General features: G+C 41.8%; 1 protein-coding gene across 6 annotated transcripts in view; it reads left to right on the forward strand.

Moving 5' to 3' along the window:
• Window positions 1-11912, forward strand: part of ECPAS (Ecm29 proteasome adaptor and scaffold) — a 64828-nt gene extending 52916 nt beyond the window's left edge. For 5 of the 6 annotated variants that reach the window (XM_062599220.1, XM_062599221.1, XM_062599222.1 and 2 more), the window contains 13 exons: window positions 770-859; window positions 1371-1437; window positions 2348-2439; window positions 2531-2597; window positions 2834-3025; window positions 3869-4077; window positions 4573-4616; window positions 5154-5346; window positions 5983-6124; window positions 6744-6849; window positions 7044-7132; window positions 8096-8167; window positions 9052-11912. In XM_062599220.1, the coding sequence (XP_062455204.1) occupies window positions 770-859; window positions 1371-1437; window positions 2348-2439; window positions 2531-2597; window positions 2834-3025; window positions 3869-4077; window positions 4573-4616; window positions 5154-5346; window positions 5983-6124; window positions 6744-6849; window positions 7044-7132; window positions 8096-8167; window positions 9052-9191 (1503 nt within the window). In that variant the 3' untranslated portion in view covers window positions 9192-11912. Of the gene's footprint in view, window positions 1-769; window positions 860-1370; window positions 1438-2347; window positions 2440-2530; window positions 2598-2833; window positions 3026-3868; window positions 4078-4572; window positions 4617-4763; window positions 5010-5153; window positions 5347-5982; window positions 6125-6743; window positions 6850-7043; window positions 7133-8095; window positions 8168-9051 lie in introns of those variants that run through there. The other variant, XM_062599225.1, reaches the window with a different exon arrangement.
• Window positions 11913-12874: the final 962 nt, after the last annotated feature.

A 12874-nucleotide genomic window follows, 5' to 3' on the forward strand; every position in this document is an offset into this window, starting at 1 on the left:
GTTCTGGTTCACAAGCACCCTCCCCTCTATTCTTGTACATCTGGGGACTGCCTGGGAGATGGGAGTAGATTACAACCTCTGGGTTATAATCTATTTCCTTCTCCTTTTGCCTTACCAGTGCAGGAGGGGGATGTAGCAGGAGAGCTGACTTCAGAGGGTTAGCTCAGAAGGAGTTACCTTCACCTGATGTGTAATCTTTGGCTTTGCTAGAGAATGGAGCTCCAGTCTGCAGGTAGTACTACACAGATGGCTGGTAATCTGAGGCTTTTTGTTTTGCCCACTAGCATCTTTGGTGCAGGAGATTAGAAACCATACCGATAACATTTCTGCTGTACATTATTTCATTTTTTGCCATTTGTTTGCCTTGACCTGTTTAAAAACAGTCTGAGTAGTTTCACTTCAACTACATTAGGTTACTGCAGTCAGAAACAGGAAATGTTGGGTTTTGTCCTAAAACTTCTGCACCTCTGCATCTCTGCTTTTCCTCCCCCCAAAAAGGAGTTTTTGCTAGTGTATTACTTCACTTTTCTAGAAAGGTGAAATATGTCCATTCCAACAATGCAACTGCTGAATTTCAGCAGATCATCCGGCAGAGAAGTGAGACAAGGGAAGTGGCACGTCGTATAAGCTACCTCATGGTCCCCTTCTTACCGCACAAACTCTCACAACAAACACTAGCATGCAGAAATAGAGGTAGCCCACAACTGGAAGCAGATTAGCTTTTGTGTTTCAGCTTTACCATTTTTTTCTGTCCTTTGGCTTTCTCTAGAGCTTACAGTACTTGGATGCATCCATCCTAGGTGAGCTGGTTCCTCGGCTCTGTGAACTGATCAAAAGTGGAGTAGGCCTTGGCACAAAGGTATGCCTGTGATTTTAATGAATTGCTTGGAAATGGAAAGGGAAAAACAATGAAGTTTCAAGTTAAATATGTTTCCTTTCACTTTCTCTTTTGAAGTGACAGCTTAACTCATTCAGACTATAGTTATTTTAGGCCTGAGTCTCAGTTCATCTGCACTACGTGCTGCTTTTTACACTTGTGCCACATCAACCTTCTCTTGGCTACATGCCTATTCTGAGACAGATTCCCAGGAAGCAGCATGCAGAATGTTTTCCTTGATGTCTCTGAATCACCCAAGACCATCCGTCCTGAGTGTGGTCCTGATAGATTTTTACTCCTAATTCAATTCTTATAATTCATTTGTTATAAACTATTCAGCCACTTCTAACACTGGCTCTGTTTATATCTACGCAGAAGGTGGGTTGATCTAGAGTATCACACAAGGGCATCTAGCACCACAGCAAGTATTAATAGTAGTACCAGGGGCTAATGTTGCTTTTTCTTGTATTTGTTTCCCCTTGTAATCTTCCAGGGAGGCTGTGCCAGTGTAATTGTGTCATTAACCACACAGTGTCCCCAGGATTTAACACCTTATTCAGGTAAGGCTCACTTCTAGCATAAAGCATTAAAGTGGATTTTGTTGTTCTTTTATAGGTAGCATTTCCTCCCTGTTGGCTCCTCATTTCACAGTAATGATCTTTGTGTGTATTTCTCTCAGAGCTGTTTGAAGTTGCCTTGTGCATGCTTTGGGGGTAAATCCTTGTAATGGTAAATGCCTCCATCAAACTTGAAGGAACCGAGGGAAAAGCTGAGGGAATTCCCTAGCACACCTTAAGACATACAGGCTGAAATCTCTCTTTAGATCTTACTGGAAGAGGCTAGCAATGCCTGTGCTGGTGCAGTGTTGTAATAAGCGCATGTCCTTCAACTTGTGCTACCCAGCATAAGCAGGGAGTGCACTTCTGACCCAGTGTATAGAACCTTTTTTTGTGGCTTTCTCAGTGTGTCAACCTTTGTTTAAAAGCATAAGCCAGGATACCTATTGCTTGTCCCATTCCAATGGGTGGATCATTTAAAAATAAGTACGTATAAGAAATTTGCTTTCTCTCAACACTAATGGAGCTATTCTGTCATGGGCAGGAAGGTCCTCACTCTTACACCTTAGTTCTTGTATTTGGATTTAGTTGACAATCAGTGTAATCTTAGTCTCTTCTTTATAGAGAAGATCCTCTTTCTGTTGCAAAACAAATACAGCTGAAAACACTACAGCTAGGGATGCCCATATCAGAGGAATGTCACTGGTTGAGGTGTGCAGACTGAGGTTTCTTGCCACTATGAGCTATGTTATGATGTGCACTTATTAAGAATAAGGACCAGACAGACCCAGCAAACATGAGAAAAGAGCATGTATAAATGCATAAGTCTGTTAAAATGCAGGCTGTTAGTTCTTGTCACAGCAATAAAACCCTGTTGCAGACAAAGCGAAGTCTGGGTTCCTTCTTCCAACAGGCAAACTTATGAGTGCTCTGCTCAGTGGTTTGGCTGATCGTAACAGTGTGGTACAGAAGTCTTTTGCCTTTGCTGTGGGGCATCTAGTCCGGGTGAGTAGGGATTAAAGATGATTTTAATTATTATCTTTTTATTTATTTTTTAACAAGTGCTTGAATGATTTGAATCTCTTCCCTTTTACAGACTTCCCGGGACAGTAGCACTGAGAAATTGCTGCACAAACTGGGCAGTTGGTACATGGAGAAGGAAGGTATGTGGCTTTGTGAATATTTAGTTATGGCGTATGGTGCAGAAAAGAGAGGTCATGGCAGAAACTGATAAAGAAATATTTCTGTATTGCAATGTTTAGTTTTGCTAGCTGAAGAACTCTCATGTATCAGTATGCAATTCTGTGCTTTTCCTCTACTTCTCAAGAGGCCGACCAAGCTATGAAATGAAAATCTTGCCTCCCAGTCACCACACAATGTGATTGTTTTGCTTCTTCAGAGCCTGTTTACAGAACAAGCTGTGCATTAACTGTGCATGCTATTGGACGCTACAGCCCGGATGTAGTGAAGAACCATGCCAAACACATCTTGCCATTGGCTTTTCTTGGCATGCACGAGGTCTCTGATGAAGAGAAAGGAGAGAAAGAAGATTCTACTCTGTGGACTGAAGTTTGGCAGGAAAATGTGCCTGGTAAGTTGCCAAAAGGGAGGCAGAAACTTTCTGTGGCATGCAGGGTATGAAGCACATATGAAGTATGTCCTGGAAGTTCACTTTGGAAATACAGAATATTCATGGCAAGAACTTTTAGAAACCTATTTACATTTTCTTCCTTGCTAAAGACTTCTTATGTGAGGATACACAAACACAATGGGTATAAGTATTTTAAAATAGAGGCACTTAATGTCACTGTAATACAGGCCATATCCTGCTGCAAGTAGCCAGACATGTCTGGAAATGTTGGCAGCAGCCTTAAAAGGGAGCACACTCTGAGGTTTTAGGGGACTTTGACCTCTCCCTTGCCATGTTTTCTGTCGAAGAGAAAAATGTGAATGCATAGTGAAATGGCTTTGCTAGTTCCTTCTCTGACCCCAGAGAAGGGATCTGGTCCCCAGACATCAGATTGCTTCCCTGGGAGTGGAAAAGGAGCTTCCGGAAAAGGTTACCAGTGATCTGTTCTTATAAAAAGGTTGTATTTACTCAGAAAAGGAGTAAAACAATTGCCAGTTTCTGTAGAATGGAGGGACATGCTAGAGATTTTCTTCAGGTGCTTTAGAAGCACCTAGAAAACAGAACCCATCTTCAGTCAGCCTTGGAGGAATTCTTTGCCTGTGGAAGGGCCTACTGATATATTTTTTTTTCTGGCCAAGTAAAAAAATAGAAAAAAAGAAAAAAAAAGAAAGAAAAAAAATCTGACTGCTATAGGTCCGTTTTGTTTTGTGTGGGTTTTTTTGGTGTGTTGTTTATTTTTTTGTAAGATCAGGGTTTTATTCCTTTTTGTGGTAAGATAGCAGTTTTCCTCTGTTTGTCCTGCAGGTACTCAGGGTGGTATCAGACTGTACATGCAGGAGTTGATACTCATTACCCAGAAAGCGTTGCAGTCCCAGTCTTGGAGGATGAAAGCACAAGGAGCAGCTGCCATGGCATCAATTGCCAAACAGACAGGTTCTCTGGTACCGCCGCACCTAGGAATAGTGCTGTCTGCCTTGCTGCAAGGCCTGCCAGGGAGAACATGGACTGGAAAGGTAAAAAATAGTTTGGTGCTAAAGGACTGATTTGAGCACCAGCATTCAGTCCCTGAGGCAGAAGATGCAGTGTTCTGGGCTGCAGAGGAGAGCAGATGGGAACTCTAACCTAGGAAGCCTGGCTTTTGCCCTGTGTTTAATGGAAATAAAAATGCCAGGAAGCATAAGCACGGGGTGTAGTTTAGATTGCTTTGAGAGCTGGATTGTCATCTAGCCTTGAAGAGGGCTACCTTGCACTCAGAAGCAGTGCAAGGCCCCTTTGCACTCCCAATCAGCATAGCTGAAAAATCAAGACTGATTCAGAATAAAGGAGAAAACAGCAACCTGTCCAAAGTGGCAGGAGGAAAACATTCCTTCTCTTGGCTGGTGTCAGGGGCATATTTCCTCACAACCTCACAGGAGAGTGCAGAGTATATTACTGTGGAACAGTGCTGTGCCATTTGGCAAGGGAATGTTTCTCAGTGTTTTATTAATTTGCTGTTTTACTGATTGCAGGAGGAGCTGCTAAAGGCCATTGCCAGTATTGTCTCCACATGCAAGTAAGTGCTTTGAAAAAGACGATACCTTCAGGGTGAGATCCCAGAAAGGAGGTTCTTTGCCCTAGCTGGTGCTAGGGAGACTGCCTCCTCTGGCAAGGAGGCAAGAAGTAGTATAAAGTTGTTAACACTGCCTTGGTATCCCATCAGGAAGCGAGTTGTTCCTCTCTGCTCGTGTTGTCTATGAGGGTGACTGATGAGGACTGGGAGCAGCAAAAGATGCTATGGATGGACTTATGGGGCTGAATGGTAGAATTAGGGCAAGAAGGAGGAGGATGAAAGCCAAAATTGCTAAGAAGAAAGAGCAAGAGGAGGAAGACCGGTGAGGTGGGAGAGTGCATTGAAAGTATGTGAGGAAGAATGGGAAAGAAAAGTGGGGGAGAACAGATGTAGTAAAAGTGCTCCAGAATTTAAGTTTACTTATAGCTGTTGGTAGACTGCCCTGTGCCTGAGCATGGGGATTGCTTGCTGTCTGTGGGAAAAGCTATGTTTGGGATGTGATTAATGGGGGTCTGAATCTCTGTGCTCCTTGTGTTTCAGTGCAGAGCTGCAGATGTCTGTGCCTGGCCAGCCCACTGTCAGTGAGGTTGTCCAGGCTGTCCTGAAAGAGTGTCGGAAAGAGAATCTGAAGTATAAGATGGTGGCACTGCGCTGTGTGGCTTCGGTGCTGCAGGCAACAAAGGAAGACCGGTTCCAGGAGCTGGCAGATATCATCTTTCCCATGATAAAGAAGGTGACAGTCCAGCTTCTTGGGCTTTCCCTCTTTCAAAACAAAACACCCAAGCAGTGACAAACCAGCTGATAGTGTTAGATGCACATCTTCAGTTTTCTATGCTTCTGTCCAGAAGGAGAAGCTGATGGGAGGAATACCCCACACTCAACCAGATCTTAGGTGGGGTTTGATACCAGATTGTTGGTGAACCCTGGGAGGGTTATAACTACTACCTAAATTCTGAATTAGCTTCTGAATTAGCCCAATTGCTCTCTAAGCAGATTCCTTTCTGTGGTGTCAAGCATCACCCTAGTGCTGCATTAAGATTTGATTCCCTGTCTGCTCTGGAGACAGCAGGAGACTCTTAGAAAGCTGTTAGTTAGTCTGCTTCCATTGAGTATCTGCCGTGCTCTGCAGATCAGACATTCACAACAGAGGGAGCTGTTTGAATGCAAGAATAGAGGCTGGTGTGCACTTCTGTAGGTAGCCAATAGTGTCAGAGCTGCTAGTGGCCAAGGAGTCCTGTGCTGTGTGACCTGAGGATGCTGAACATGTAAAAGATCAGTGTGCACTAACTGCAAGGAAAGACTAAGCTGAACTCTTTGGCTAGCCTGCCATCATCACTGTCAAACATGCCTTCCCCTATGGCCTCCACAGAACTCCGAAAGCATGGGCACAGGTTCACTAAAGCACGATGAAGACGGCGAGGACCTGAGGGAGAAAGAGATGCAGATGGAGTCCCTAATCTGTGCCTTCGAGAGTCTGGGTAAAGCCTGGCCCAGGAGCCCAGAGACACAGCGTAAGTCAGCAGAGTGAACTCTCTTGAATCATGCTATCTTCCCCTAAAAATAAAAACAGAGTAGAGGGAAACCTTAATCTTGTGGAAGAACGGGGAGGAGCTGTAGGATTTCACTGCCTACAGCTTGCAGCATGCTCTCAGGTCTTCAGTGAGAAAGCTGCCCCAAAATCTTTCCCACAGAGTAGCCCATCCTTGGGTAAACTCCCTTCTGTTCACTTCATGGAACTATTCTGAGTTTGTAGAGACATGATGAAACCTTTAGGACATTGTCCTCTAAAGCAGGGTGCCTGATGTAGCCCACTTATCAAAAGCCTCATTCTGCTGATTACATTTACTTTGCATCAAAGCTGGTTACAAGGTGAAGGAACTACATAGATCTGAAAAATCAGGCTGCTTTTATTTAACATGTCAAAATGTACTGTGTAGCTATTCATTTTGCAGTATTTGTTAATGAGAGGGTTGCCCTGCCTAGATGGGTGAGGGGTTTTAGGGTCACTTGTTAGAAGATGTGGCTTCATGTCACTTGGAATACAGTACAGGAAGCACTTGAGATAGAGCAAGAAACATTTCTTTCTGCTTTTCTTCTGTGTAACCTAATGATGTCCTTACTTCTCTGTAGGTTGCTATCGACAAGAATTTTGCAAGTTAATGTGTGAGCGTCTGAAACTCAGTACGTGGAAAGTGCAGCTTGGAGTGCTACAGGCGATGAATGCCTACTTTCAAGGGTAATTCTTCTAACTGCACTCTGGCTTGATGTATGTTTTCTTTGGCACTTCAAGCTGTTTTGTGAAATTGTGGCAGACATGTGGTGATGTGGCAATGATAGTTATTGTTTTCTGAGAGGAAGCTGAGCAGATATGCAGAAAGGCTTCTGTTCACAATGACACAGGGTGTCTGACAGCATTTTTGTGTTTGGCAGGTTATTGCTGTTCAGTGACGAGCACTCAGACCCTGTGGCTTTGACAGGAATATTGCTGGAGACCTGCTCATCTATCACCTATTCTTTAGGTAAATGGACTTTTCCCTGTTTGTGGTTGATGATGAATTGCTTGTTAATACATTCTTCTTCTGAAGGCTAGCTGGCAGAGAAAGGATAAACATGGTCTGTCAGAGATAATACCTCATCCTCCTTTGCATTGTGCAGTGATTATTTTGATTTTGCAGTAGCAATATTTTTCTGCTCCCCAAGTTCAGACTTCTTGGGTAAATTGCTTTGGAAATACCCAAAACTTGCTCAGGCAGCCAAAGCATGTAGCTCCAAGAATTTGAGCCAGTTTGTGCTCTCTCTGAGAGCACATACAGGTTCCACAGTGCTCCCTACACAGTGCTGACAGTCCTGGGGTCAGTTACTGAGGCAGTCTTCCTGCTTTTCCTGCTATGACTGTGACAGTGCCAAAAATTGCTGCATACCCACATGCATCTCTTGTCTCTGGTACCATAAGAGCACCTGTGTTACAAGTAGCTACAGATCCAGAGCCCTTTCATGGGAAGATAGGACAGTTGAGTTTCTTTTGACTATTAAGCTTGCAATGGAGTGAGGTATTTACAAGATTGCAGGTCTGGACACCAAAACTTTCAAAGACTAGCCTGGTGCTTGGTTGTATAGGGTTTATATACCCTCACTTAGTGCTACTTACTGAAATCTGGATGGTTTATAGCCATTACAATTTATCAAAAGCAAAGTCAAAATGCACAGAAATTTTGTGATCATGCTGCAGTTATGCCAACGTTTTGCTTTCAATATAAGGAACAGTAGTGCTGCGGGCATGCAGAGACCATGTGCAAGGCTTAATGTTCCTGTTAAACTCTATTTGCTCACTCTTTACTACTCATAAATATGACTAATTGGGAGCACTACAGCCCAAAGTAACTCTGAGCAGTGGAAAAAAAGGCTGTCTTGAGACCACAGTGGTTACTATTCTTTGTGCAGTTAGTGTGCATTTGTTTCTGAATGTTCTTTTTTTCCCTTAGAAAACAAAAACTACACATCCATAAGAACAGAAGCTTTGTCTGTGATACAGCTGCTGTTCACCAAACTGAATGGTGAGGATCTTCACATCTTTCCACATGGGAAAGTTAGTGTTTGGGAAAGGCGATACATGGCTGTGTGACCTGGAAACATGAAGAGGTGACATTACTGCCAATTTGCCCAACTGGACGGTGGTGCTGTGTGCATGTAGTTATGGAAAGGTGGTTGGGGTGTGGAGTTTTGTGGTTGGGGACTGGGAAAACTTAGGGCTTGAAGCAACTGTGGATAAAGTCAAGGTCTAAAGTCCTATTAATAACCCCACTTGGGTGAGGAAGAGCTCCTGCAAGGAGGGTTTCAGAGAGAGCGCATAGGACTGAGTTAGATCGGCTGTTTCCAACCTTTCACATTTTGTAAGGTCAGATTTCGCATTATGTTGAGGCTTCATAGGGAGGAGAGCTTTTGTTTGTGCAGAAAAGATTTTTACTCTTCCTGTGCCAAACCTAGCTCCTCCTTGTCAATTTAGAGCCTCAGCTTTTGCAGAAGTGACCTGAGAGAATAAATCTGTTTAGGTCTTCGTAGCATAAATGTGCAGTTGCTCTGTAGCAGGCATTTCTTTGGATATCTGTTTTGCCCTGCATGTTTCCTTTATTCTAGCAGAAAATGGTTCTCATTCCTCTTGCATAACACAAAGCAACTGTGAAGCGAAATTTTTGCATGCTCCAGATCTACAGAATACAGTTCAGCTTGGTCTAAATGGGCACAGCTCCCTGTGCAGGAGATGGCGCTTATACCAGTGTGCCCAGCGGAGGCTGTCTCTTTTGGTAGCCTTCTCCTCAAGCAATATGGCTTGAAAGCGTAATGTGGAGCAGTCCAGTCTGTCCAGGGATGGAGAAAGTGTGTTGGGTTTTTTGACATTCTAGTATTCAAGTCCAGTATCTCTCTCTGTTTATCTACACAGAAGCTAAACAGTGGGAAAGCCTGACACCAGAAAGCAGAAGCCACCTCATTTGTTCATTGTCCACAATGGCATCAGATAGCAGACCCGAGCTACGAGAGAAGGCATTTACATTGAAGAAAACACTTGAAAATCTTGACTAAGTTGTAAAGACAAACTATGAAGTGCCATGTAAAACAAAAAAAAGTGCAGTGGTCTGAAAACTGAGTGGGGAAATGAAGGTTACTCTGTAGCACGCATCATTCTTGGCCAAAATAAAAATTGCCTTAAATTCTGTTCCCCATTAATGTTATTTTTACTCTTTTAAGCTACTGGTTAGTTATTGTTATATCTGTAAATACCTCTGATCTGCCCTAGAATGCTCGCAAGTGTGCAACATAAAGCGTTCAATATGCATTTTTTTTCTTTAAATAGGCAAAAAGAATGTTATTCAGATCCCCTTTGTCCCTCAAAGAAGTTGTTGAAAACCCACCAGCACTGGGAAGTGAAAGGCATATTTGATTTTCACTTTGTGTGTGGATATGTATTACTTGGTGTCTAAATACTGAATCTTTCTGACTCTACAACATAATTAGTTTCTTTTATCTGTAAAAAGTGAAAGCTGCCTCTGCTGAAGTCTTCTTTTTTTTTTTTTAAGAAAAAAGTGCTGGTGCTTTGCAGAGACGTTTTCAGTGGACAGATCTACTTCTGCTTGTCCTGTCTGCTCCTCCCTTGCAGCCCATCTGCCCTTGGGTTATGAAAGGCAGAGTACTGTAACTTCTCTCCCTCTTTCTCTAACCTCAAAATGGGCAGTCTGAGACTTCCCCATATAGCACTCTTGGCTTCCCAGTCTTTAAATGAGGACATTTTTCCTCAAAAGGTTGCACAAGAGAGCACTTTACTGAACTGTATGGGACAAGTGGTTTGGGTCTTGTTGGAGCCTGGGTAGAACACTGCTCTTCTCAATTGTTTTGCATGGACACTCCTCAACTGCTGGAAAAAGTTAAGGAGTCTTTTCTAGATATTTTTTTGAAGAGTGCTCAGAGTTTGCAATGAAACATTTTCTTAATAGTAGTAACACTTTTTTTTTTTTTTTTTTTTTTCTTTCCTCTCTCTTCATGCTTGTAACCCTGTTCTTGCTTTGGAAATCTGTAATGATTTAGACTTGTCAGTAGATGTAACAAACTGAGTCATGTGTCATTTCACAGCAGCCCAATTCATGCTGGTTTCTAGCAAATACATTTTAATTTGCATTTAAGAAGAAAAAACATATCTGCATTAACTTGGAGTGCTGCCTGTCCCTTTTTTTCTCTCCTCAGACAAAAGACAAGACCTGACCACTATAACAACAGACTTTTAATAGTGTAAAGTTACCCCTGTACCATAATCTGACCCATGTATACAGCTTTTTTTTGGAGGTGCATTGCTGATGGTGAATTGCTGGTGGTGAAATAAGATGTTTAGTGTTGAGAATACTATGTCCATAGCTTTCAGCAGAAAAGGGTTTGTTTCTTTTCTGATGGTTTCCCTCAAATTTGATGTTAGGCACAGAGTTATTCTGGTAATGTTACCTTTTCTCCATGCCTGTTTAGAATTAGGTATACAGTACCTACTTTTCCCTCAGATGCCATTTCCCATTCAGTGTTTCTAGTACTGTAATTATTTAGAAGTCTGATTTTTATTCATGGATGGGAAGAATGTAAATTTGTGCACATCTGGTAAGAAAATTTCTGCAAAAATGGGCAGATCTGTCCCACTGTGGCACTTCTGTAGCAGAAACCTCAGCATCATATACTAGATACAATGCATCATGTACTAGAAGTGGTCAGCAAGCAACCTTTTGGTGCTGAGAGATGGTGCTATAATATTTTGATTTACACCTTGTTGCAGGGAGCTGTTTTTTGTTTACATGCAGTTTGAACTGTTAAGCACAGTTGTAAATTTTAATCTTACTGGGGAAAATCATTTTATGGTATCTTTAAAATCTTGGTCATCATGACATGTAGTGTCATGAGTGCTCAGTTTTGTATTAGATCAATATTACCAGTGATGCTTTGCTGTAGCAGTTTGACTTGTTTTTTGTTTTGTTTTGGTTTTTTTTGGTATTGGTCAACATTGCAGTTACAGAAAAGCAAGACTCTTTGAGTCTCTGGTAATTTGATTTGTCATTGTGGACTGGAGTATTCAGAGGCAATGCCTAATATGGTCAAATGACTATGAATAGAATAACTCTAATAGTGGTCAATAGCAACTTGTATTTCTCTACTGGGGATTTAAACTGTATCAAAGAGCATATTCTGGGAAATCTAAAACCAGCTGAATTAACAGCTCTGGCTGAGATTGTTAGGAAGATTAGAGATGGTATGATAGGTTTCTCTGAATCACAAAGCGATATGTTTTTTTCATAATTACAGGATAGATTCAGAGATTCTCTGAAGGATGTGCCTATACACAAAACCTACCTGCAGGAGTTAATTCAGCCAGAGGTCTGATTTCCACCCCCTCTTATTTGTAAACTTGACAAGATTAAAAAAAAAAAAAAAAAAAAAGTGGCCTTCTTAGAGTTTTTCCTCTAAAAGTGATTGCACTATGTAAAACACACACTGTACTACTTTGCCCTGTGTGGGTGTTTCCTGTGCTGCTGCAATGCTGCTTTGTACACCTGGAGTGAGGTGTGCAGATTTGACACTAGCACTCCTAACCTACAAGCTGTTGCTTAAATGGATGTATATTCAGAAAAGTTTTCTAATATTGCAAGTTCTCCATCTAATTCCCTGCAATCTGTACTTGGCTGTTGAAGTATGTAAATGGACTGATTGAAAGAAAACCCTCTTGCTTACCAAAAAGGTAAAAATTAAATAAAGATGCATGACCTGTTCTTGGAAGTAACTGGTGATTTTTTTTTTCTTGTGAATATTTCTAGTTTCAATATTTCTTGTGAGTATTTCTCTATTCTAAATTCAAAGCAAGCCTGTGTGTTATGCTCTAAGCTGACCTAGCTGGTGTTGGTGTTTGTACTTCATGATGAATACCTCAGGCCACTAATTTAAAGGAAGCAGTACTCTGGTGAGGTCCTCACTTTGGTGAGGACCAACACTGCAAAGTCGTTTGTAAGCTGACAGCTCAGTCTCTTTCAACCTAGCAGGTTGTATTCAAGGGAAGATGGGGGTTTAAAACTGAAAATATTTAAATAATAGCTATTATTCAAGAATGTAACAATTCTAAACTATTTCAGTCAAGGAAATTCATCCATATCCCTGCCTTCTCCCCCCCCCCCCCCCCCCAAGAAAAAAAAAAAAAACATTTCAGTCTCAATTAGAATTGTCAAGAGGAAAAAAAACTATGAAATTCACTGATGCTGGTTACTTTCATACCACCCTGTTAAAGCTGCACCTAGCAAGAAAGCAGTTTTCAGCATGCACAGCAAAAAAAAAAAAAAAAAAAAAAAAAAAAAAAATGTGGCCTGGCCTCTAGCTTTGGGTCACCTTCCATTTCCCACCCTCCTGTCTGCTGTGGTAAGGTCCCTGCTTTCTCACATGCTCTGAGCAAGGCTGGATTTCTGCCTTCAGAACTAGAGCAGCACAGATATTTTATTTCTGGCCAGTAGTAATCCTGACTTCAGTTTACGAAACTGTATTTGCACAGATCAACAGGGGCACAGGTCGACTATAGTATTTTGTACAAAATAAATAGGGAAAGGAACAGTAGTTTTCCTGCTTTAAGAATATTTTTTATATATATGTGTGTGTGTGTGTGTGTATATATATGTTCATAGCTATGTCTCAGTGCTTCTAATACATAAATTAGTTCTGATTCCAGCACAGTTATGCTAAAATCATTCCAAAGT

This window comes from Rhea pennata, chromosome Z (genome assembly GCF_028389875.1).
Source record: "Rhea pennata isolate bPtePen1 chromosome Z, bPtePen1.pri, whole genome shotgun sequence".
Taxonomy (NCBI): Eukaryota; Metazoa; Chordata; class Aves; order Rheiformes; family Rheidae; genus Rhea; species Rhea pennata.